Source organism: Oreochromis niloticus, linkage group LG14, assembly GCF_001858045.2.
Source record: "Oreochromis niloticus isolate F11D_XX linkage group LG14, O_niloticus_UMD_NMBU, whole genome shotgun sequence".
NCBI lineage: Eukaryota > Metazoa > Chordata > Actinopteri > Cichliformes > Cichlidae > Oreochromis > Oreochromis niloticus.
Window position 1 is genome coordinate 23,202,341 of NC_031979.2, and position 26,617 is coordinate 23,228,957.

At 44.1% G+C, this 26,617-nt stretch overlaps 1 protein-coding gene across 3 annotated transcripts in view; it reads right to left on the reverse strand.

The window, feature by feature from the left end:
• The window catches only part of cux1b (cut-like homeobox 1b), a 62,265-nt gene that overhangs the window by 28,005 nt on the left and 7,643 nt on the right, over positions 1-26,617 (reverse strand). For all 3 annotated transcript variants that reach the window (XM_005459370.4, XM_005459368.4, XM_005459369.4), the window contains exons 2-7: positions 16,558-16,668; positions 12,192-12,239; positions 8,148-8,226; positions 5,229-5,366; positions 2,927-3,050; positions 726-802 (exon numbers count right to left, since the gene is read on the reverse strand). In XM_005459370.4, the coding sequence (XP_005459427.1) occupies positions 726-802; positions 2,927-3,050; positions 5,229-5,366; positions 8,148-8,226; positions 12,192-12,239; positions 16,558-16,668 (577 nt within the window). The remainder of the gene's footprint in view (positions 1-725; positions 803-2,926; positions 3,051-5,228; positions 5,367-8,147; positions 8,227-12,191; positions 12,240-16,557; positions 16,669-26,617) is intronic.

Below are 26,617 nucleotides of genomic sequence, written 5' to 3' on the forward strand. Positions count from 1 at the left end.
GAAGTTATTTTCTTAGATCTCCAGGCCTCGCAGACACCTAGTCCAGATGTGTCAGATTAACTATGAGTGTTAAACATAATGATCACCAGCAGCTGTTTTTTTTTAAACTCATTTTCACAATGGGTGAACATTTATTGAGAAATAGAGAGGAATAGAGGGAATCTATTATTCTTTCCTTTTTTCTGTCACACAGAGGTGGATGATCACATTACAAATGACAAGTTTTAAGTAATACGGTCAGCGTATGTGGATGTAACCCCTATGAGCCCAAAGCTCCGGTTAAATATGTTTTTTTTCTACTTTAGGATCTGCGTGATATCACTGAGAGGGGATATCCTTATATGGTCATCTCAGCTTTGCCTGGGAGCACAGACGCTCCACCCACCTGATGTTTCAACCCTTCAGTTTGTCAGTCTGAAGAAAGCTGGATTAAAGGGAGGTGGAAGGGAGCTAAAACAGCTTGTTTCAGGACAGCAGAATACAGGGCTTCATGGGTTTAAGGTAAACAAAGATGACGCTGAACTTTTAAATCATACAAAGCTACTCTACAAAAGTACAGGAATAAAAATATGGAACTGGAGATTAATATAATAAGTCCCCTTTAGGATTTGAAAAAGTTTTCAAAGGCTTAATAGCCAGCCCAACTACACTTTCAGTGATAAGGGCACTTTATCTAAAGGTGGGTAAACAATCCCCAGGTGTGTACAGGCTGCGTAGGCTGGTACCTGTCTGTAGGGACCGGGCTTTCTGTTCGGCCTCCTCCAACCTTGAGGACATGGAGTCCTGGCTCTCCTGGAGTTTCCTACAAGAGACCAGGTAGCAGAAAGTCACAGTCAGTCAAGAGATACTGAGTCAGTAAATTCTGAGCTCACACTTTGTGGCAACTGCCACTATTCTCTATTTTCCCACCATTTCTGAAGTGTTTTCCCCACTAAAATCCTCCCAACACAACCCACTCCTCATTAAGCAGCCCTATTAGGCAGGAATGTCTGGCCACTGGGGCACACTGCACCCAGGGGGGAGAGAGAGAGAGAGGGAGAGTGCGCAAGGCTTGGGTAAGAGAGAGGGGGGAGGGGGCGACAGAAACCACAAGGATAAAATAGATTCATTCTTAGCATATAAAAAGTTGGGCTCTGCTGAGAAATTGCCACTGCGTGTAAAAACATCAATAATCTAGCACAAAGATGGTCTTTATGGCACTCTTTGATGCCCCCCTTCCCCGCCAATCTGTCTCTCCTGTCATCTCTATTTTTCTGCCCTCTACTTCATCCTTTCATCTCCCTCACTCTCTCTACCCTTCGCTCACTCCTTGCAGGATGAAATGCATCGGAGGTGCCATCCATTTACTCTCCCCCTCCTTCTCTCTCAGACACAGGAAGTCAGCTCACTGCAGACAGGAAGGGGCCTATAAAACACTGACGTACAGGAAATACAGTTGGACAATTGATCTTCTACTGTACGTCTGAAAGGGACAGTGAGCTTTAATACAGCTTCGTCAAACAAACGAGATGACTGACAGGAGGAAAACATGTGCTTTGTAAAGTCCATTTCATATTAGTAAACTGTATACATCAACTTGAAATGAGGACTTTCATCAGAGGGATGGTGTTTTAAAGACTGCAAGCAGCTTGTAGCTTGTAGAAAATCCATAGCGTTCGGCGCATCGGGTCTCATTCGCTTAGAATTACAGCGGGGACTGTTTGGAGTCAGTATATCATTACTAAATCTGCATGGTGAGAGTGCGATTTAGTAGTAAAACTGCATATTAACATGCTTGAAGAGGAACTCCATACTGTGCAGCTGAGCACTTGTGACACACTGAATTTAATCTGTTAATTCTGTCGGTCTCAAACTTTCATTTCATTGCTGATAAAAACGTTCAGGTCTGACGCATCCATCAGAGCGTTTTTAGCTCTTGTTCTCCCTCAGTGAAAATATGCTGCGTCTTTAAGCCCCGAGGCTGCAGCGGCTAATCACATGAAGCCTCATCACTCAGATGTCTCCACATTTCTTTTTTATTTGATTTGATTACTTCAAAATAAGAGCACACATTATCCAAGTTAATATGGGATCACAAGATAACTTAAACTGGTTACTGTTTTTTGGGATCCAATGTAGAAGCAAAGGAGCCCGAGTTAGTTGTTACGTGAAACAATATTCCTGCCTCAAGTCCATTAATTTAGGCCAAATTGGCCCTTTTCTGGAAAATGGCAGTATTAAAGCATTTTAGCCTCACTAAGCGGTTTTTTTAATGTCCCTAAAGCATCCGGAAGCATTTTTTGAGCTTATTACTGCCCCCGTCTTCCTGTACACCTGAAAATTACACACTTTAACATGCCACACTTTACCAAAAAAAACCCCATTGTATTGAAATAAAGTAGTCTTTATCAGCTAAGCATATTTTTGTCATCAAAGGCATTTGGTAGGGCTCTCTGCTTATTGTACATTTCCAGGCACAGCAGAGGCCCGTGGCAGCAAAATATCCAACATAACGGCTGAAAAGTATCTTGGTAAACAGAAAATGGGAGTGGATGGTGTCGATTCCCATCAAAGCGAGAATGGCAAGCGCCCACATGACAAAAATGCTGGCATTGTCTTTTATGCAAGTTATCTCCATTCCTACATTTGTGCGCAGGAGGAAAGCAATAAGCAACAATTTGTCGATTAGACTGATAACTACTGAAAAAAAAAAAAGAAGAAAAGAGCCCTTGGAGATTTGGTTAAGAAGGAATTAGTAAGTTGTGAACAGAGAGCCCTGCTAAATAAAGTCTGAAATCTTAAACCTATCATTCAAAGATAAGAATCAGCAGTTCTGCCTGAGGGCACAATGACCCAAAGCATTCAAATGGCAAAATAATGCAGAGGTTATTACTTTAAACACAGCTGCAGCAGCGCACACACGCACATAAACATGCACAACTTTTACCTCTCCTTCTCTGCATAGTCGTTGTGTAGCTGGAGCTGCTTCTCTTGGGCCAGGTTCTCAGCTTGATTCTTCAGAGACTGCTCGTACTCGCGAATCTTCTCCTTCAAGGCCTTAATGGTCACCTCTGTGGAAGAGATTAGAGCACAGAGAGAAAAGAAGTCAGAAACGCAAGTGATCTGGAAAACACAGACAACAAACTATGGCGCTTTTCTATATATCTGATAAAAACGGCAGTGACGACGACGACGCTTTTAGCGAGGTGTTTGACCTTTGCCTAAGAAGCAGCGTTTCATATCCTGCATTCTTCCTCTGTGAGCACAGATGAAGACCTTGGCCCCCATGGCTCCGGTCTAATCTTTGAATCCACGGCTGCCGTAGAATATTCAACCATCACTAAGAGCAGATATGCTGCATTCATTAGGACTGCATTAGTACCGAAACCCCATAACCTGCTGACGGCTGAGCGCTGTATGGGGCAGCCTGAAATAAATCTAACACATAACTGGAGTAATAAATAGTCCTCCCTATGTGTGTGTGTGTGTGTGTGTTTCTCAGAGAAAGATATAAGTGAGTGAGACAATGATATAGCGCATTGCTGCTCGCTGCCTTTGACTGAGGGCTCTTAGCACTTTGTGTGTGTGTGCGTGTGATTTAAACTCCAGTCTCACTGCTCTGACACATAATCAATAGAGGAGAGTCCCCTCAGAGCCCTCTTACCCCTTAACTGCTTAACTGAACTTTAAACATTTAGGTTGTGGGGATCAATGGCCCCTGCACTCTGTGTGTGTGTGTATGTGTGTGGTGTGTGTGTGTGAGAGTGTGCGGGCGGATCCGCGTGTGTGTTTAACAGGAGTGGGAGTTCCACAGTGTGTTTTGGGGTTTAAATATCCCCCATCTATTGAGGCGGGAAGGAGGGATAAAGGATGAGGGAACAGGAAAATCAATGGCAGAATGGAACCCTGCCGCTATCGAGCTGTTCCAATTAACTCTCACTGAGGAAAGGGGGATTCCAAAACATTCCCCCGTTCGCTCGCTCACTCCTCCTTTTCGACTGAAATTACACCACTTTTTATTACCGCTTCTCACTCATCTCTCCCCGCTTTTGTCAGTTTTTCCATCTTTCTTTAAGCGGATGTAGATCATCGCATATTTTTAAAATTCCTCCAACTCTGTCATGTCTTTTTCACCCTTGCATGAAACTTTTAAAATGTAAACCTGTGGACATTTTAGTGTTTTTGAATTTTTTTTCACATATCTCAATGTATGATAAAGGGGTATAAAACCACAATGACAAGGACAGATTTCAAGTAAAGTTGCACAAAACAAGGCAGTCCACATGCACGCACACAGAAAAGAATTCTGAAGCAAGAGTTGAGACTTTCTCACCTTTAGCGCCCTGTAGACTTTAAGACATTTCCACTTTCGAGAGAGCTATAAGCTAAACCGAAAATGTGTCCAGAAACTGAAAATGTTGTGTTCGTTTTTTTAATGAACTAAAACTACATTTTCACACACAAGCAGGACAAAATTTTCCACCACACTTTTCACACACAGACTTGACAACAAGGCCACCAAAGTGTATCTGCCGATTCAATTTAGCAATGTTTTCTTTGTCTTTTTCAATCCATTGGAGAAAGAAAACAACTCAGTGGATAGTCTCCTCAGTTATATTTAGTTCATTTGCTGCTAACCAGCTGTACCCCAACGCTTCCTATCTACAGGGTTGCTGTAGTGGCCCTCCTGGATATCACTTTAGCTGCTACTCCAACAAGTCTCTCCTAGACTCCAACTACCATAGCACATCTGCAGCAGGTGACTCAGTGAGTCCGTATTCTGCTCCACCCAGACCCTCCTGTTATTGCAATTAGATGACTGACTAATCCACTGTAGGTCCAGCTGAGCATATTGTTTTTAATTTAGTTAAAAACAATCGCTCGACAATTGTTCAAATCAAAGCTTTTCACCAAACCCCAAGTTACACAAGTTCTCTTCTCATTTAATTTTTTTGGGGGAAGTTTATTTTTAGGCTGCTGGGAAGGGGGATGGATAGCACAAGTGTAAAGAGACCAGAAGTGTAGGGAAAAGGAAATGACATGGAGTGAGGATCTGGACCAGCTGGATTTATAATCAGAACTCGCTGCCATTAGTGTCTGTTTTTTCACAAACGAGTGTTAACATAAGACACCGGAATGTGAAATTTTGATAGGTGATTAACTACTTAATTGTACGGTCTACATCTACTTCTCCTGTCAAAGTCGGGAAAATCCCATAATGTGTGCCTGTGCACGCATCTGTCTCTAACCTTGGTTTTTAACCTCTGCAAACTCTTTGTTGTAGTCCTCCAGTGTCTCTCGAAGTTTGGTGTTCTCTGTCTCAATGTCGTGCATCCTCTGGAGCTTCAGCTGCAGCTGCTGAGCCAGCTCCAACACAGGTACAGGATCTGGTAGAGAAAACACACACGATGTTAACACACTGTAAAGCAGATCAGACAAGCAAGGGCGGCAAGGTGGTGTAGTGAGCTAGGAATAACTACATTCATGGCCCTGTGAGAGAGAGGGAGCGCTTGCCCTGGTGAAGAGTCCTTGGGCAAGGCAATGAATCTCTAGCAGCTCCAGGACAACTGTTCTGAGCCGACCCTGACCTCTGATCCCCCTTTGGAGGATTACTGGTTCGAGCAGAAACCAAAACATATCACAATTACCAGTCATACTGCGATGAGGGGAGAACAGTCTGACATCTGCAAATCAGAGCTTGGCTTTACTTTTAGAAATAATAATGTGGCAGTAAATTCTATTTAATGTTAGTTATTTATGATAAACCTGTTTTCAAACTGCTCTCCATGATAGAAGGTTCAATACTTTAGAGTAAGATGTCAAACTCATTTTGCACTGTGGGTCACACACAGCCCAGTTTGATCTTAGGTGGAATTGCACGATAAATGTGTAAAATTACAGAAAAAGTCATGATAGTTTATTGCACAGATTGTCCTGTAATTAGAAAATATAACGTTTTTGTTATATACTGTAGACTCACTAGTGGCTGAAAAGCAGGCGCTTTCCTGTCATTTAATTACTTTGGTGTAGTATGAATTGCAATGGGGGTAGGCAGTCTTTATCAACGGGAAAATCTTAAAAACTTGTGAAAATACAGTTTAAAGGCCGGATTCAAGTGTTTGTCAGGCCGATTCAGGCCCCTGGGCCTTATGTTTAACGCTCCTGCTTTAGAGTAAAGCAGCTTAACCTTGATGCGTCTTCATCACTGGCTTCTCACGGCCACACTTAAATACATTATTCTCACTTACTGATAATGACCTACAAAGAAAGTCATCAGGCTCTTATAACATCAGAGCACTTCCGTGATTAATAAAGAACAGATCAAACTTCGTACTTATAAGTCACTGTTGGTTTACCCATTCTTTCCTACCAAAACTTTATCCATAAAGTCTATTGAACGATAGACTATCAGCCTTTGTATCAAGCGACCATTGTTGAGTTAGGAGATTAACTTTGGTTTCTGTATGGGAAAAAAACATAATGCGTCAACTGTTGGCGCAGCAGGAGAACCGGATAAGTAGAGGCACACAGTAACATAGATGAGACAAATTAACAGGAGAGATTACTGGGCTATGATCAGTTAAAGTGTTTCGCTATGATGCCACTTGAAAGCGAGGAAGAAGAAAAACATGGGAGCAGACAGATGGACAAAGCGGAGCTGTAAAAACAGGCAATGAGAAAAGGTAAATAAGAGATTAAAGAAACAGAGACAGAAGGAAGAAAGGCAACTTTCTGGAGGCATTTTACCAACATCTCTGAACACACAGCAGGGTTAACTGTCAGTGTGATGAAGAGAGGCCTGTCAGTCAGGCCAATCACATCTGATTGGTGCTCATGGGTGGCAGACTGGTGACAGGCAGCCAAGAGACGCAGGCGACGCTCATCAGCATGCCAGCTAAAAGAGCAGTTTATGTGTGTGTGTTTGTGTGTGCGTGTTTATGAGTGTGTGTGTGTGCGTTGTACAGATAAGAGGAACTGACAGCTTACAGCTGGGGGTAAGGGCTGTGTGTGTGCGTGCGCATTTGTGTGTGTGTGTCTCATGTCTGACGCAGTTAGATATCTTAACTATGCTAATGAGAGATCAGCAGAGAACGATTGGGGAATTTCATGCTGATTTTGTGCTGTCAAGGTGACACGCCATGCAGGGCTAGGCTCTGACAAGCGCGCGCGCGCACACACACCTCTTCACATAAACACACGTTTGCTTCCAAAGTCTCACAAAAAAATACACACAAGTACAAACACTCACTAACATAACTGCACGCCCTGAATTTGGACTCCTATCTGCCTCTGTGCCCTTGAAAAATCAACTTTCTCTCCCTCTTATCAAACCTGTGTCCTTCACTTGGACCCCCCCGCTTCAAATCAACTGTACAGCCTGTTAAAAGCAGTTTGACTGGTGGGCCACTGGTGCTGAACGCTCTCGCCAGACACCTTTAATCTAAACCAGAGCACACTGGGCTGACTAACCAGGCCTTCAGCTGATAGAAGACAGAACAAAACACACTGTTTCCTCTTTCAAGACTGCTGCATTAGTCAGGCCGGTCTGTGTCTGTGTGCGTGTATGCATCAGGCATTACATCATTGTCTCGCTGCAAGTTAAGAATAGCCCCGTCAGAGCTGGCGCTGACTTATTGGGAGCAGTACAATCCAAAGATATTACTGTAGGTCTATCCATGTGGGAATATGATGACCTCCTTACGCTATAGATGAACTCAACTCTTTCATTCCTGCATACGCGGCCCCTTCAGGGCTCCCGAGCAGCTGAAAGTCTCCTACCAGCAGCACTGTGGCTGTGTGTTCTGCAGCTCTCGGTGCCGCGCGGCCCTCCCTCAGCCTCAGTGCTGCTGGATGCGACCGCTCGTGTATGTGCACACTTCGCCGCGGCCAATTGTGGGCACGCTTGTCATCCGTATCAGGACACACCTTCTGTTAAGACCCTATAAAGGCTATACCAATGGGGATGAGATCTCCTGGGGACATATTAAGGCGTCGCACACGCCTGGATGAACAGTGAAGCAGCACCAGAGGGACGGTGTCACGCGTTTTCTGCGTTTTTCCCTGTTGGTGCTGTCTGCACGGATGAGGGAGGGTCTCCCTGATTGCAATTCCGGACTAGGGAGGAGTCTACACAAGCACACTTGTATCATCACTAAGAGCAATCTTACCTGGGACATCGATTATTTTTTTGTACACGTTCAAGAAGGCGGCCTCTGCTTCTTTACTCCTCTTACTCAAGGCATCGATCTGCAAGGAGGAAAAATAAAACGTAATTGTTAAACGTCAGTTACCATACACTCCAAAAGCAGGCACATTAATTTATCAGTGAAAGCCGTCTACATATCTGTCTATCCTCACTATGCCTTGGTATGTTGCATGGGATCGGGGCCGTCATGACAGTGGCCACGTTGGTGTTTCCTTCCCGTGAAGTCAGTTCAGCTGTTCAGCCGATGACGGATGTGTTTCGTTTGTTGTGTACGTGTGTGCGTCTATCCGTCTGTCCTCGAGTGAGTGTGCCTAAGTCCTTCAGTCTGTCGGGGTGTGTGTGTGTGTGTGTGTGTGTGTGTGTGCTGGCGAGCCTGTGTGCAAATGTGTGTGTTTGTTTCCCCTCCAGCACACTGACATCATTAAACAGCTGGCTCAGTCTTTCCAGCCACAGCAGGGGCAGATTATTCAGTCAGCTCTTAGCAGCAATACAGTGTGGATCCATTACTGATGCAGCCATTAACACAAGAGGGCACGGCATGCATTCCATCACCGATATTATTGAAATGGACAGCATTAGATTGGATCTATAAGAGATTAATTCTAAAATCATACTGGAGAGGGGAACTTTTACGCTGTTGTCAATGCTGAAACATGAGGCAACGAGCTCTGCCATAGTCTCTGTGTCACACTTCAATATGAGAAGCAGACAGAGTAGGCGAAATGCATCTGAAATCAAGTCTAAATCGAGGGAAACAGATGCCAAATAAAGACATTCAGATGGTGCTACTGTACTGGGCAGAGCTACAGCTGACTACTCTGGCTCACGCACTCAGACTAAACAGCCTGTGTTTCTCTTCCAACTCCTCCAGCACATTCACTGAGAGAAAAGGAATAAAGACAAAAGCCTATATAAGTCCAAATATAAAGTCTTCACATTCCCAGCCAAGCCAGTAGTGTAGTTGATGGGTGGTTTAGGGGTTCTTGCCACTGTAAACAGAGCGGGCTACATGTAATACTGCCTGGGCTCCTATGGGAACCTAATAAATCTCTTCACATGGCTTTGATTCATCTCTAGTTTTTTAGCCGCAAAACATCTGGCCCTGAGTAGGCTGGTGCCAGCACCCCCACCCCTCCCCTCCCCTCCCTCTTTTTTTCATTTCTCTGTGTCTTTCTCCCCGTCTCTCTCACAAATTCTCTCTCTTGTCACTTCCATGTTCTCTGACTCAGTCTTTTCTTTTCCTCAATTTGTTTTTTCCACTGTTAGCCTTTCTCACATGTTTCTCTGTCACACTTGAGTCTCTCTTGCATGCTCCTGCTCTTGCAATCTCCCTCCTCCCCCTCTCTCCAATACTAATATCTCTCGCTCTCACATCATGCTGCATCGTGTACTTTACCCTTCTTCATGTGCTGTGTGACACTGAGCGATCAGAATCCTCAAATGCATGGCCGCTAATGGGAGATTACAGATACCGAGCACTAATACCTCTCTCACACACCAACATCAAACCTGTCGAAATGTGCGTGCACATGCCTGTGTGTGTTTGTATATATAAGGGAATGTGATCAGAGACTCAAAGTCCCGCCACACAGTCTCATCATAAAAAAGAAACATACAAAAACCATCAGACACACACACACAGAAAAAAAATTATCTGCCAATGGCACCGAAGGAAGCCAGCTGCGTGACTGTACAATGACTGGGCCAAGGTCAGTGGTACACTAGCTTTATATAGCCCAACATGGGAGGCAGGAAATAGACATTTAATGTAGGACACACCCTACAGTTAGAGGCAGGTTAACTGCAGGACCAGAGCCATTAGAAGACCACCCAGGATTTGCAAATACAACCCTGCTGTTCCAAACTGCAGCTCTTTCAACCAATCCCAATGACATCTGCTATTACATGCTCCCCTGCCCCCATCCCACACACACACAGACCAAGCAAAACAAATGAAGTGACACAAATGATACCTCACCAGTATCAGTAGGTTACTGATGAGAAGTGCTTGCAATTGCAAAAGGTATCCCTGACAAGTCCACGCACACAAACACATACGTACATACGTCAGCACCTTGTGCCACCATCACTCAGCACCACCTTGCTCCCCTATCTAACCCGTAGTGTGTGAAGGGCATCAGGCTGACCTGTGTGTGTGTGTGTGTGTGCATACATATATATCTGTGTGTGTGTGTGTGTGTGTGTGTGTGTGTGTGTGTGTGTGTTTATGTGTGTGTGTGGCCCCAGTGGAGTCTGATAAGGGGAGGCTATGGGAAGCAGAGACTGAAGCCTTGGATAATGGAAAAGCTTATCTGATCGATGGACCAACAAGGAACACTGAGCATGCAACATACACACACAAACACACACACACACACACACACACACACACATAACCCGTTTACCAAACTGAGGCCTTGTGGAAACACTACTGTTATTGGTAATAATTATGACCCGAGGGCATCCACCTTTCAATGACAAAGATTAAACAGAGTATCAAGACCTCCAAGTTCCTGGGCTAAAACTTTTTATTGTTCTGTCTGAGTTCCACATTCACTTAGTAAAGATTCACGCTCCTGGGTAAAATGCTTAAGGATGAGTTACTGTGGGATTTCGACAAGACCTTCTGGCTTCTGGTGCTGTCTTGTCCTTGATCAAAGCATTGAGGGGTAAGCAAACAAAGACGGGCTAAAATTACACATTCTCAGAGCAACTCATGTCGTGGCATGCAAGCGTGCAGAATAGGCGACTGATTGATGGGCTGCTCTAAGACTGGCGCGGGTGTACAGTATTATCTCAATAATCATAAGATAATGTCCTTCTCAGTTCCGCGACCACCCACTACGCGTCTCAGCGTGTTCTGGTGTGCACGCCGTCGAGGTGTGTCAACATGAGGATTGTGGAAACAGCTGACAAAGCCCCAATTATACCGCTGCTGTTTCTATTCTCTAAATAGACTGTGGATCATCAGCAGAACATGGAAGAACCACTATAAATTACAGCATTTTTACATAACCACTGGCTGTGGTTGTTGCTCTAACACAAGAATATGGAAACTAACCCAGTGTTAAACTGTAGCACTCTATGGCCAGTAGCAAAGCAGCCCTGTCACTATCTATTGAGATGATTTTCTTTCTCTGTGTGTGAGAGTGTGTGTGTGTATGTGTGTGTGTTAGAGAAAAGATTCTGCTGAATGTCCACCCACTCCAACCCCAAATAACGCCCCAGTCTAAACCAGCCGCTTCCACTCCTACCCACTGACTTTCACATATGGGAGCGAACTGGAAATGCATGGCTGCCAGTGAGGAGGAGCCACGATGGAAATGGGCCAAAATGATGGAGGAGGATAGAGGGGAAGGGTGGGGGGGAAACAGCAGGGGTATGATATAGCACACACAAAAGTCACCTTTGATTGGTCAAGGTACACAAAAACCTTGGGCAACTTAAAGTAAACACGCATGTGCCACAATGAGCAAAAATGGCTCATGATTCACCAAATCAACTGAAAAGAAAAACGAAAAAAACAACAACAAATATCCCCCCACAGAATCATGCAGACATACAAAGTCTGAGGAAATAGCACTCGGTGAGTTGTGACTGGCTAGAGCTGGGGTTTTGTGGTGCCTTTTTTTTTTTTTTGCAGGATGCAATTTAAACACACCCTCGGGCAACAGGACTTCATGAATAGGACAGAAAATCAAGAGCAGAGCAGAGCAAAGAAAAGAGGGAGAGGAAAGAAGGGGAAATGAGATAGTGGCAAGAAAGAGAACAGGAGATGGCGAAGTGAAGAGGGGAAAGAGAGAAGTGAGAGAGAAGAGATGATGATTGAAGACAAAAGTTAAAAAAAGAAAGAAAAAAAAAGGAGAAAAGGGCACTGCGAGAGGAAGCAAGTTAGCAGTTAATGAATGTCAAACAGGCTTCATAAAATGCATTATTTGATTACTTTGCTTGGAGCATGTTATGGATATCGCTGTGTCAATAATAATTTCACAAATAATCCACTCACCTCTCCTTGGAAGCTCTTAAGCAAAGGGGCAACCTGTTTCCGTAAATCCTAAAAAAAATAAATAAAGAGGAGATTAGTGAGTATCAAAAACAGAACAATCAACTGAATATTTTAATCCTTAAATAGCACTAAATAACATGGGGACAAGTAGCAGAGATGCACAAGTTGTATAATGACTATGTAGCAATCAAATAAACTGCTCACTGACATCAAGCAGTGACCATTCCTGCTGCTGTCAATGAAAAACAAAAGAAAACAAAAAGTGCAGTGCGTGAGTGAGTGATGAACATGATGTTAGGGAGGACGCCAGGTTTGTACCCGGAGGTGTTCCGCCGGACAGCGTTTCTCACAAGAGCAGGTGCAGCACCACCTGGGCCACCCAGGGGCAGCGCTAGCGCACGTGAGAGTGAATGAGCCAAGGAGAAGGCCTACCGTTAATGCAAATCATTTCCACGCACCAAATTTTATTTTATTTTTTTACTATAACGGAAACGCTCCTTATCCTCCAAGTCCCATTGCATGACTTTCCAGTACGAGTCAGCAGTTTCAGATTAGATACCCGGTCGAGTACGTATCAGGGGAACATGCAAATCGCCGCGCTGTTAGCTGAGCCTACATCCTGACAAACTGAACTGGAGCGTGTGGTAAAAAGCGCGGCAGAATAGGACATTCTGTACAGGAACACTTGATTCGCACAGTTTGTGGATGCACGCGCACTCTCGAAACTGCCTAATGAAGATGTGAAGTAGGGCAACGACAGATGTGTGCTCGGGAGACTCGGCGCCTTTTAGAAACCCTCTGCCTTTAAAAGCCTAGCTGAGGCTGCAGGGGAGCGTGCATCCCAAACTGACCTGGGACCAGTGTCTGGGGCCGGGCCTAATCCCAGGTTGGTCCAGACAGGCCGCTTGTCTGGGGCTGAGGACAGGTCGTGACCTTGGTGACCCCGCTTCATTGTTACCTCATCAGGGGTCGTTGCGGCTGTTTGTCTGGGCCAATTCAATATCCCCCCGCTGAGGGGTAATGACCTGCACCCTGCCCCCCCCTCAAAAAACCCTCCTTCCCTCTTTTTTCTCTCTCTAACACAGAAGGAGATGAAGAGCGTGGAGGAAAAAAAAAAAAAAAAAAAGACCCACCCACACAAAACACCAGATAAGTGTCAGCTTCATCATTTGCATTCTGATAATATTCTAATTTTACATTTCAGTTTCCTTTTAGTTTTTCGATGACCTGCACTACATCGTATTTGGATTCATGAAAATACAAAATATAAACAAAAGTTATCTTGTTTGGAATTAGCTTGTATGCCCCCGTTTTGCTGCAAGGCAATGAAAATACAACATTTAAGGCACTTTTCACTTCAGTATCTCAAACTTGGTGTTATCATCAACTCAGCTCCGATTCACAGAACCTCTTATGAAAATACAGTGACCAAAAGAAGTAGTCCAGCAATAATTGCTACCTTTGTTCAAATTATAATCTTCAGCTTTTGTTGAAAGAGTCTGCGCGATGAGCCAACTCGAGGCAACCATAAATTTATTATTTCTTTCTTTCTTTCTTTTTTTAAAGAAAACCTATCATATGAAGTCACTCTATTAATCTCATTAGCTTTTTGAGTTTTTAGGTTTTAGTAGCTGTAAGCTTTCATAAATGCTGCAGCAACCTCGATGATTACTTACAATTATTATACTTTTGTATATTTCTTCTTTCGTTTTTGTGTTTTTGTTTTCGATTTGGTTTATTTTCAGACAGTTTCCAGATACGGATTGATTGTTTGGGGGAGCAAAAAAAACAGTTTTGTTCTTTTCAGTGTTACTTTTAGTCTTTAATTACTTTAGTCACATTTTTCAGAGGTTCAGAATAAAAATACGAACATAAACAAGATTTTCTAAAGGCTGTTCATTCACACATGTAGACATCTCAAGTCTCGATAAACACATGGCAGGTAATAAAAGCAAATCAGACCAAAGTGACAAAACCTAAAACTGAAGATTTCAGTATTTTTTTTTTTACTTTATTTTAGTTAGATTTTCAAAAGTTTGGCTTTTGTTTGTATTGGGCTTAACTCAAATACTTCATTTACACCTACTTTTAGCTTTTAGTTAACTATAATAACCTAGTGTAGACTCAAACTCAGTAAACAAAAACAAACTCACGCAAATACCACACGGCACCAAGCGACTCCTTCTGCTGAACACCGGAGTTTTAAACCCCTCTGGTCCACTCTGCGGTGCTCCACCCCCTGCCCCCTCCACTTCCAAAGATTTATGACCATATAACAACAATGCACACAGACACCATGGTCAATCTGTGTGTGTGTGTGTGTGTGTGTGTGTGTGTGTGTGTGTGTGTGTGTGTGTAGTGAGGGGAGTGGAGGGGCCCAGGCAGCAAGAGATGGATGGCTGGTGTGTAAGCTGCCGGCAGACAGCAGACAGGCCAGCCCGAGGAATCCTCCAGGGAGTATGGAACTCCCATTCGCTGTCTGTCTGGCCTGCAGCTAAACACTAACGTGTGTGTGTGTGTGCACGCGCACACCACACACACACACACACACACACACAAAGTTGTTTTACTACCACTGCCTCTGGCTAGCAATCTTTGGGACATTTTACAACCATTCCCACCCTTGCCTTTATAACAGTGTAGTAGAGCAGTCTTGACTAACTAAAAGGAAATTAAGAAGTGGATGAATAATTTAGGCGACTTAGGAAGCGCAACGAGATGTAGTCTCTAAAAAAAAAAAAAATAAATTCAACAGCGTGTCAGTCCTAATGAATTATAAAAACTTTGTTTTCACGCTGCATTTCTTTGCACTACTTTCAAAATGCTACAAAAGCCTGCGTGTGTGTGTGTGTGCGTGCATGTGTGCGTTATTATGCAGACCATGAGTGCAGTTCACGCCGAGTACAGCTCAGCAGACTAGACACAGTCAACGTGGGCCGGTCTCCTGGTTGTTGAATAATGGATCAGAGACGGACTCCCGCTCAGCCTAATGCAGTCTGATCTGATGTGACTGTGATCTCCGTTGACTGGTGCGGACCACAGAGAGCTGACAGCCCGCTCTATAAGCTGGTCAACCACACACATACACACGCAGCCACACAAGCGATGGAAAAAACGCAGCTCCTCAAATGCACACAAGACGATCGGGGCATTTTTAATCAAGCGCGGGCCATCACACGTTATGAACCAGCCTGTTTGGTAGGCAGCCTTGATGCTTCTGTATTTCCAAACGCCCGGAGTTTTAGTGCTGATTCCTATTGAGGCTGTTACAGCCCTGTAATGAATCCTGTCGCTCGTCTGGCCTGGCTCAGATTCCTCCTCCACATACCAGGGAGATGCCAGGGGCCACACAGACGCCAGAGGAGCCTTCCTAAATCACAGCCTTGTTACACTGATGAATGTGTGTGTCCTGTTCTGTGATCTAGGCTATCTGCCTCTGTGTGTTTGTGCCTCTGCCTTCTCTGCATGTTCTCTTTGTGCATGGCTCCCGCTGCCTCTGCATGTGTGTTTCTCTCCCTTTGTGTCTGTCTTGCCTCCCTGTGTGTGTTGTTAGCTGTGCGGTTATACTTGGAAATGAGATTAGAGATGAATGTGTAGGGTGAAGTGAAATTAGCATCCTTTGTATGCAGGTACAGTTTCCTCCCGTGTATACTCCTCTACAGCGGGTGGGCTACATGCTGAAGTCAATAGTCACAATCCCCATCCTGTGGTAACTATAATAGGCCTACTGTCAACTCCGCGGAGAGTTGACAATTTTCTATCCACTGTCTACTCCGTTCATACATAATTCATGCTGCCATCAATAATTCACCATGGTGACATTACCAATAATAACACAACAATACTTTGTTTTTGCTGTGAGGTTTGAAATACGTTGCCTTGGTTACAGAGATGAAACAAATATTCCCTGGAGGAGTGATGGGAACACAGGAACAGGACAGAATTCCCTCCTGATCCCACTTAGTAGTGTTGTCACTCGCTCTCTCTCTCTCTCTCGCTCTCTCCCTTCTGCTCTGCTCTGCTCTGTCACTCTCTCCTTGCCTCCCTCTCTCGCGCGCACACACACTCACCGACCACACTTTCTGCTCGCATAAAAAACTAGGTCAGATAATACAAACTCCTGAGGGGTTTTCTGTTTTGTCTCTTTAGGATTTCAGGGAAACTAATGGAGAGACTATTTTTGGGAGCCAAGCCCGCATCTCTGTTCCGTCTACTCCTCTCAGTAAATAATCACAGCTACATTTATGAAGAGGAGAGCAGACACCGAGAAAAGCCGAGGCCAAGCGTGATTGTCAAAAGAATTGCGGGGCGCACTGTACGCGTGGCTGTGTGTTGGTGCTCGCCTGTGAATATCTGATTTTCTCACCTCTGGAGTGTTCTTCTTGAACTCGCGGCTCAGGTCGATGAGTTTCTTCCTGGACTGTTCGCTCTCGTCCTGTCTGTTGGCAAGCTGCGTGGCGGTGACGTCTAGTTCTTTCTGCAAGACAAACAGAAAGTGTGTTGTTTTTGTTAGTTGCATTCAACATTTTATTACACTTATCATTACTGTAACAGTCATTATAATCGTAATCATTGTTATCTATTACGATTAAAAGACGGGAGCTGTTTTATGACTAGACTGCAAACTGTTGGACCTATTTGCTTTGCTGATATTATTCAGAATATTGCAGTAGGCTGAAAACACGACGACAGAGTAGAGGTTTCTGTGCTTCAGCTTGTGGCCTTCGTTGGGGTCTACAGAAAACAAATTACAGCCATTTTTAAAAAGTTTAAGTATAAAGTTAAAAAACAAACAAACAAACAAAAAAACAACACATATATATGATTGGTTGCTTTGTATTTTTATTTTTTTTGGACCTATAATATGTCTGTGACCACTCTGGCACAGGCCTATCAAATAATAAAGTTCCACTAGTTTAGCTGGAGCATTAACCTCTTCAGAAAGCAGAACCACAACACCAGCGGCCTGCCAAGGAAAAACCTGACAGCCTTTCACCCTGTCAGTCAATCAGTTACCGCTCTAACCACTACTAGTAAATGCCCAGGCATTTCAAACCAATTATTGACTACCAGGTGACTCCTCCCCTCTCACCACATAACAACAAAAACACAATTATCAACAGCAGCAGTTGTCAAGGCTGAACGGAGGTCCCACCTTCGTCCACATCCATTTTGCACTGTTATTAATAGCTATTTATGGGACTTGTTCCAGCTGATGGGCCGCGTGCTGACATTAACAAGCCGTTCAGGCCTTGTAAAGATTGTATCTCCGCTCTCCGCTGAGTGTGTGAGAGTGCTGCTGGATTATGTTTCGGCTGGATTCTTGCGCTCCGTCATGCTCGCTCCCTCATTTTTCCATACTCTCTACAGATCATCTACTCACTCATTCAACCAGCAGTTCCTTCTCTTCAGTTTAAATCTCTCTTCTGCCTTTACCCCGCCTCCCCATCTCTCTCTCAGTCTCTCTCTCTCTTCCCCCCTCCCCATTCACCTCCTGTGAGGCCGCCCACCCTTGAGAGTGATTAAACGCTGCTGAAGGGCCGTTATGCTAACTAACGCACTAATCATTTAATACACACATTACCACAGGGGCCCTTGTGGCTCAGTCTGCTGACAAGGTCCCAAAACACACTCACGCACACATGCCCACCTCCCCACTTTGCCCATATACCCCACCCCCAAAAACACACAAGAAATTTCAACCCTCTGAAGAAACAGTGTGATCAAGAACTAATTAGGAGATTTTTTTTTCCCCTCCATCAGCATTACGTGTAATTCCCCGACCAGCCGTGATCTCGTTTTATCCACAAACCATGAAAAAGTATAACAAATGGATTCGGTCGACTGTCCCCTGCAATGGATTTTATGCAGGAGAAACAGGATGTTTGGGGGAGAGAAAAAAACCCCCAAAAAACTGCTCACTTGCTTACATGCCATCTTGTTCTCGCTGCCCATGGAGCAGTTGATGTAGCAGCCTGTCTGCCCATGGCCATGGAGCAGCTGCACTATCTGTTAGTGAACTCGAGCGTGCGCAGAGGCTTGTGCATCGCTTGATGAAAGGAGGAACCTGATAAATTTTAATCATGTTAAATTAATTGTCAAAAACTGAATGTTCTAGTTCATGAACAGTGGTGTAATTATTGCATTGGTAAAGATTAGCTACAGGAACAAGAATACAGGGCCCGGTATGTTCAAGACACAAGGATCAAATTGATATGACGATGATATGATGCATGAAGCCTCGCTTTTCTGATCAGCGTGGACTATAATCACTCGCTGGAATTTTATTTTAAAGCCTGATGTGAATTCAGCTGGAATTGGCAGCAGCGAGGGTAAATTTCAGTGTATCCCCAAAGTGCGGTTGCTGTTAATCATCCCAGCTGTGTGATTAGGCACATGGAATACATTTTGAAAATATAAATACTCCCTCTGCAATGATGTGAATTCTGCAAATGTGAAATAGTATGGATGGCCGACAGAGCGTAGGTAACGTCTGAATAAGCCCATTACAACTGCTTTCATTTCTCCACTCATATTTCAACTATGGGTTTACAGAGATCATAACTTTCACACTGCATGGCTCCTTTGTTATACACTGCTGTTCATTTGTAGCCTTTCAGTCACTGTAAACGCAGGGCTCATAGTATTGCTTACTCAGATGAAGAAAAATCCTGCAACAACACTGTCTTTTTATTGACAAAAGCTCTCAGGATGCATTCCGATATGCACATTAGTCCACGAATTTTCTGCAAAACGGTGTCGAAGGAATTCAACAAAGTAGGTCAATCAATTCATTTAAGCTGATCAATAAGATCCGTTTTTGTGCTCATAAAAGTGAAATATCCACAATCCTCCACTAGGGCTCTGCTTTAAGAGGTCATGTGCCAATCTCCAACGCCCTTGATTCTGTCCAATCCCTTTCCAATACCCTGCATATATCCCAATGTGTTACCAAATCCTCGCTCCAAAAAAAGGAAAATTCTCACTGCTAAGCTAAATAAACACATCACACATGAAAGAGGATTGATTCAGTGCCAAGTGGGCAAGTAATTATGGGCATGGTCTTAGTTTGGGGGGGGAGAGAGAGAAAGAAAAAAAAAAAAAAAAAAAAAGGACCCTCACACTCAGTCAGGTTTTGACTATGCAGCAAACCTCTCTGCCCACATCAGCAGACACAGGCAGACTTTACACTCATCTTGCTGATAGAGCGTAACATCGGAAAGTGCACAATCCCCGCTGCCTGCTCGTTATTCACACACACACACACACACACACACACACACACACACACACGTGACCATTAGAAAACCATTAACATTTCTATATTAAGCTCAATTTTACTGCACATAAAGTTGTCATGTTTAAGCACGTTTAGTGAAACACTGAACAAACAGTTCTGTGTTTTCTCGGCTGGATGCTGTTTTTGTATGAAGTGGAAAATAAAATTTATACTGAACACTGGTGAGGTCTTTGATTCCCTCCTCCTCCTTAAAATATACACAAAAAAACCCCAACAATGCTTCCAACGTCCGCTTCTTTCTTTCCTTTTTGTTTCTAAATCAAATTCAAACTTGTTAAGTTTTTCGCATCAGATGGCGTGGACTACAGGAGTCAAACTGTCATGCCACATTTCCATAGGGCAAATATATTCATAGCTGTAAAATGCTGCCGCTCTCTTCGCCATATCTCCAAGTTTCCTGGGAAGTTAGCTTGTTGACCAAGGGTTAAAAGAGGCTGACACTTTCTCCACAATATGAATGTTAATGTATAAACTCTAACCATCCGAGCTGCCTGAATTACTTGCAGTTAGGACTGTCTGTGCTTAACCGGTCCAGCTACGTGATACTTGCTAGCACGTACTCTGGAGTTTATGTTACTGTCCTGACTAAAGATAGCAGATAGCTAGATTAATAGATGGCTAAATAGAACAACGAAGACCCTTCATTTTCATAATGAAAAGCATGATGACATGTGTCACTATCTATCCAAGTCACGTCAGCGATCACAAACAGCAACAGCGTGTGCAGACTGGCAGAAAGGAGTGGGCAGTGCCTTGGCAAGTTTCAGTCTGAACAAAGAAGTCAGAAAGGACAAACATGGCAGAAAAATATTCTGAATAAAAGAAATCTAAAAAGTCTTATCCTTGCAGTTAGTTATGCTACATATTTTTAACTAAATTTCCTGTTTTCTACTTATTATCACGGGGTTTCTCTCCTTTTCTCTAAAAACAAAATTTGAAAAAATGCTTCGCTACATGTTATTTTAATGACTTTGTTAAAGTTTATTAGGCTCCAAACTTTGGAGGTTGATTACTGTTTAAAAAAAACTGTTTTTTCAAATTAAAAAAAAAAAAGGCTTCTCTACAGGGGTTTAAGCCATCTGGCATTCAATTGGGATTTTCCTTCTATCTTGTTTGACATCAGTGACAGACATAATACGTACACACAAACCTTACAAATTAGTCGACGAGGAGACAAAACCCTAAAAGTGAAGATACTAAACTTGGTAAATGAACACAATCGACATTTTGTATTACAAGACTCAAGAAGAAAATGTATTTCCTTTAGATAATGCAAATACTTCAGTGAACAGCCCGCAGACAACCATCAAGCATGAAAAACTGCTGGGTTTGGGGCCTTGAGGCTCAGCCTCTGAGGTCAACACTCTCTGGCTCTCCTTGGCTCGACTTTGAAAGATTTTACTTTTCATTTAAGGGGGAAAAAAAACTACTTAATATATTCTATAACTGCTCATTATAACTCCAGCGCTATTTTTGAATCTGCACTGTCTAGTTTTTAGTCGAGGAAGGAACGTGGTCTGTGCAGGGGAGCATTAAGTGGGCTGTAATGTCTGTGTGATTGCTGTAACAGCCCTGCTTGGCTTGGCTGGACTGGCCCACAGCAGCAGTCCCTGTCCTGGTTCATTTGGTCGTCTGGTCAGCTGTAAAGACGATTGGAACAGATTGCCAACACTCCCTAGAGAGACTTCAACACCGACTTGGCCAAGAAGCCTCTTGCACACTGCTCCACACGCGTGTGCTCTCACATGAATGCACAGACAGGCCGCTGCAGTAACTTGGGGAGCCCAGTCTTTCCACATTCTTTTGAACTCCCGTTTCAAAAGAGGAAGTCTGCTAACATGTTCGCCCAGCGAAATTTGGCACGGGTAGCCACGTTCGCAGCGAGGAGGAAGAGGCTGCGCTCGACACGAAATGAGCGTCTCTCCATCCTACCGCTGAGGTAATATTAGTAATCGCTGATAAGAGTCACGGGTAAACAAATCCCATTACCAATGGCCATCAGACCCAAGGTGTATGTATGTGTGTTCATCACTCCTAATGAAATTCCTTCCACTCGTCTGCAGGCAGAGAGAGGCCTTCTATCTGACTAATTCACTCTAATTACTCTAATGAGCCACAGGTGATGATACAGTGAGACTGATTAATTAAATGGGAGGCCCCAATCAGGCATGTCTTATTATGCCAATCATATTGACTACAGCCTAAATGAGATAACAGGAGACAGACGCACTTTAATTGAGGTATCAAAACTTTGTGGAATTTCTTATGCCCTCACGCTCCGACGATGACGAGACAGATAGGCTGGTGGAATGACAACAAAGTTATTGTTATGTACACAGTGTGAAGTCGATCTGCAGCTGCCGTCTGTGCTGCCGGGAGCGTACGGTGACCAGGAGTGCACGCCGAGGAGAGAACAGCGCACAAGGATTTGCTTCAGCTCTCCTTCTCTGTAGAATAATTGGGACTGTAACTGCTAGAAACACTTTGTTTACACCCCGTCTGCAGTCACACATGCCAAGTAGACTGCCACTACTCCTTTAGTCCAAACACCATGTAGGTTAACTGCGCCACATTCGGTGCATGTTTTACACATTAATCTAACGGAGTACCACCCTTGAATTCGAGCCAGGCGTAGAAAGGGACAGACAAAAATACATCCGCTTTTTCTCAGTAATATTAACACCATATTAGTCAGACTACAGAGGAGGGTAATGTTAAAAACAAAAAAAACAAAACATATTAGCTTTCTTGTGTTCATTACAACGTGAGAAGCCTTTTCCTGCCTCTGTGCTTGGCAACATGACACAGATGTTTAAGAGATGAAGTTTTCTGTCTTGCCACTGCAGTCACTAATCTTTCCTTTTATCTCCGACATGTCTGAGGCTGTTATGTGGTTATGATAGTAAACAGTAAAGGCGTCTGGAAAGATGTCTTATCTGAAATCTACGAGGCCTACCTTTCAAACTCCCAGCACAGCTTTCCACCTCCTATGCGGCTGACTGTTTTGTATGCCAAACCCACTGTGTGTGGGGGTGGAGTCGCGGGGTGGCAGCTCAGTCAGGAGCGACAGCCACGCTCGCTACAACGACACGGTACATGATCACAGATCACAGGCACGCCCCCTCAAAACACAGCACAACAGCAGCACAGATAAGAGACTTACAATCCTGGCTGCCTGTCTGCCTTTCTACCTTTGACATAGCGGGGTGCACAACTTTAAATGTGCCAGCAGATGCTGTGTTCACAAAACCACACAGAGTTTGAAGACGCAAGTCGTATCTTCCTGAATCTCTGTTTTTTTTGGGGGGGGGGGGGGGGGGGGGGGGGGGGGTTTGCTGTTCCTCTCACCCATTGGAGTGAAAGCCACAAAGTTTTCCTCACTACAAGAGTTTTACTGACAAGTGAGGTCGGAGCACTTTTTTTTTTCTTTTTTTTTTTGGTGTGTGCTTTTGTGAAACTGCGTGCACGTCTCTTGTGTTTACGTGCAGAGCGGCTGGGGGCGGGGGTCAGCCTAACACTCTCCATAGTCTAACAAGACGCTTGTGGTCCCTGAGCGTTTTGCTCCTTTTTTTGAACACAGATCCATATCTACCAACAGCACAGGAGCTGTCAAGACTCACCTCAGCGATGCTGACGCAAGCCTGGATCAAAAACAGCCTTTTTACACCGCAGCTTCGTTTGTATTGATCCATGTTTCTCTGCTGAGAGACTGGTTGTTGTTTTATCTCCCCAACATCCAAGCCTTAACTCTCCTGAAGCTTACTGAGAGCTAGTCATTATTTTGCCTGACCTATCATCTGACAAGGGGATTCAGAAGCCCGGCCTGAGCCTAAATACAAATATAATGAGACTAAGATGGTTTCTGGCATGGAAGAAGTGCAGCTCACTTGGTCTCATTTTGCAGAGTTCGAATTTAGCTGGAGGCCTGTGTCACAAAGGGTGAGTGGTGTGGAGTGTGCAATGGGAGGAGAGGGGTATAGCGATATGCTAGGGTGTAATGCATTGGTGAAAGGGCAAGATTTTTCATCCCTGCGTTTACAGGGTGGAACGGCTAGGATATTGAGATCTGAGATAGGATCAGAGGGTAGTGAGCTGTTTCAGCTACGATAAAGGCCACGCATTACAAACACAGCGCTGATAGAGAGAGAGAGCGAGAGAACCAGAGAGACATAGAAAGAGAGAGAGGGTGAGAGTATCGCACCTCTCATCCCTGAATTAATGCCTCCATTCTGCCAGGAAGCCATTCTGTGCCAGTGAGAGGAGATTGGGGAGGGGATGAGTGCACAGATACGGACTAAAAAATGGAAACTGCGATCATGGAGAGGGGCGATAGGGATTAATCAAGTCTGGAAGAAGAGTGTGGCTCTTCAGGCCCGGTAGCACACACACGAGCCCGGGGCCCGACAATTTTAGAGTGCCGCCATTACTTCAAATGACTTCAAATGCAGGTACGAGCAACAATTGGCGGATAATCGGGTTTTTTCCTGGCTCGGACCTGGCCATTTGGGAGGGGTGACTACACACCCAAGCGCGGCCGGTGGCACAGGCTGTGCCTAAATTGTTTCATAAAGTTAAGGCAAACAGCCTGTGTTACTTGAATTAAAAACAAGTCTGTTCATTTCCCTGATATTTTTGGCAATTTGATAAATAAAAATGTATTTTAAGCTTGGAAAGATTAAACCCCCACTTAAAATATTTTTATCACAGTCCCAGTGAATTTCTTTTGGTGGAAGGCCCAAACCTCTTCAGTGGAAGCCAGAATGTTTTATATGCAAGGTTAAAAAAAAACCCTGATAATGACAAAAAAAAAAAAAAAAAAAAATCACAGGTGCAAGATAGCAGTGTAACGGTGCAAACGTCCACACCTTTTTAGCTTTCAAAGTCTGTGAGCTCTGACAATGGAGCAGTGTTCAAAGTTCCTCTAATTCAGTTAAGATTTGATCTGTTCTCAATTCGTTAGCCTATTTGATTTGTTGTAATTCACTTTGACTTCCATATAAGGACAAGGAGCAGCTTCGCGCTGTTGGCACAGTTACAAGACAGTGAAAAGAAAAAAAAAGAGAGAAAAAAAAAAGGTGTGCATCACTCTCATGTGCCTCTGGTACATTAAATCCCTGCTCTGCGTGATGCCCTTTTTCCACATTTTAATTTAGCCTTGTCTATCTGTTGTATCCAGTAATTTTCTAGACGCCTGATGACACATCAGCGTGAGCTGTGCCACAGCCTATAAACGCAGCATGTTGATTTCTTCGCATAAATTAAAAGCATACATCAAAATGCCTCATTAGTTTAGACATATCTGTATGTCGAGACTCTTTAATGTGTCCAGTCTGTGCTGTCACTACTTTCTAGTGTGGCCTTGCGTCCTGACTGAGTTTGACACCCATGGTCTATACAATCAACGTCAACAGAACATGTCCCGAGGCTTAGTCTTACTCAGCCTTTATGAGTAAGAGTTTGCTCTGTTCTGCTTGCATGACTTTTGAGAGGAAAAGGCAGAGGAACACAGTGCGAAAGAGAGAATGAGCATAGCTAATCCTTACAGTAATGACAGAATAATTAGCTTGCGTTAGGCTAAGTAATGGGTTGTAATTATATCATTTATTCTGTGTTGAGAGAATGTGATATAAAGCCTGCACAATGAAGGAAGAGGAATTGAGCTCAGTGGGAAGTAGGATGGAGCATGTGTAAGAGCTCAGGCTCTTTCTATTGATTGATCCAAACATCAAACGAACCACTAGAGTAATGGGGGGAGTGAAGGACAGCTAAAAGCTATTTGGAGCCTTCACTGCATAAAAGACTTGACCTGTTCCACACAGCCTACATATCAAAACCATCAAACAGCAATCAATAGACCAAAGCGGTCAACTCAACAAACCGTCACCCTACTAAAACATCAAACCCCCGGCCCAAGCGTCAGATGATAGGCTACACTCAGCTTATCCATTACCATCAGATAAAGAGGAGATAAAACACAGAGCCTAATCCTTTCATGTGTCGTGACAGCCACAGCAGCCTCCGAGGCATTCCTTCAGTCTGGCTCTCAAATAGTTTTATGGCGGAAGGCAGCCATTCAGTCAGCCAGCCAGGGCTGTTCTGGTCTGTTTGTCTTATTTCACAGTTTACACGCTGTTTTATAGGTAGTTATTATGGTCGCCATGGTGATGCCATACGTTTTTATGGTCTTTTGGTCTGAGGGCAGAGAGTGTAATAAACAAAAAAAAACACACACACACGCGAAAACAAAGACTCACAAAACACACTCCTGCTGTGGAAAGGTCTCCCGTCCCTCCCTTCCTCCCTCCCTCACTCTTTATCAGTCGCGCCAAATGCCTATCTCTCCTACTTTCTGCTTCATGTGAAACATGGATAGGCTAGCGTAGATTTGTCCTCACTCATTCCACATCTGGAGCTGATCAGAGGGCCTCCTGGAAGTTGAGGCCTCTGGGCCTATTAATAACCATACCACTGAACTCAGGGTCAGACAGCAGTCAGCGGATGAGCCTGTGTCTACTAAACACAGTCCCTTCCCCCTTCCTCAAGAGGCAACTCTCACTTTTATTTTTTTCCCCCCCGTTTTTAAAAGCTCAGCAATGTACAGCCAATTTTATGCCTTTTAACTGGGGCACACACAGACTCCTGCAACTCGAGCAGGAGCTCACAAATTATATGCAAAGAGCTAAACAACGCCTAGCGTTTCAAACCTCTCACCTCGGTAATTTAGCTTTAAAACTAAAACAGATACGCGGCAGGAAAACCGCCTGGGTAAACTGTGACACCGTTTTCTCTCCTCATCTCTTTTTCACCCCCATTTTCACACAAGTTCAAGTTCAAGGAGGCTAGACAGATGGTGAAGTCATCATCTGTTAGCTCTAAAGGTTAGGCCAGTCAGACAGCCCAGGTCATACTGGGGTCTTCAGGGTCAGAGTTCATCCCAACCCTGGCTTCAGTCAGACAGCTGCTCAGGTCAAAGGTCGGGAAGAGGTTAACGTACCGTCTGAGGACGCTCAATGAATTTAGCCGATACAGGACGTTCTTCGTATACAATTTCCCAAAGCCATGGACCGGCCTTTAACTAGGGTTAAAGTAGCAAGGACCCACTGCATCCACCGATGTCCACTATAAA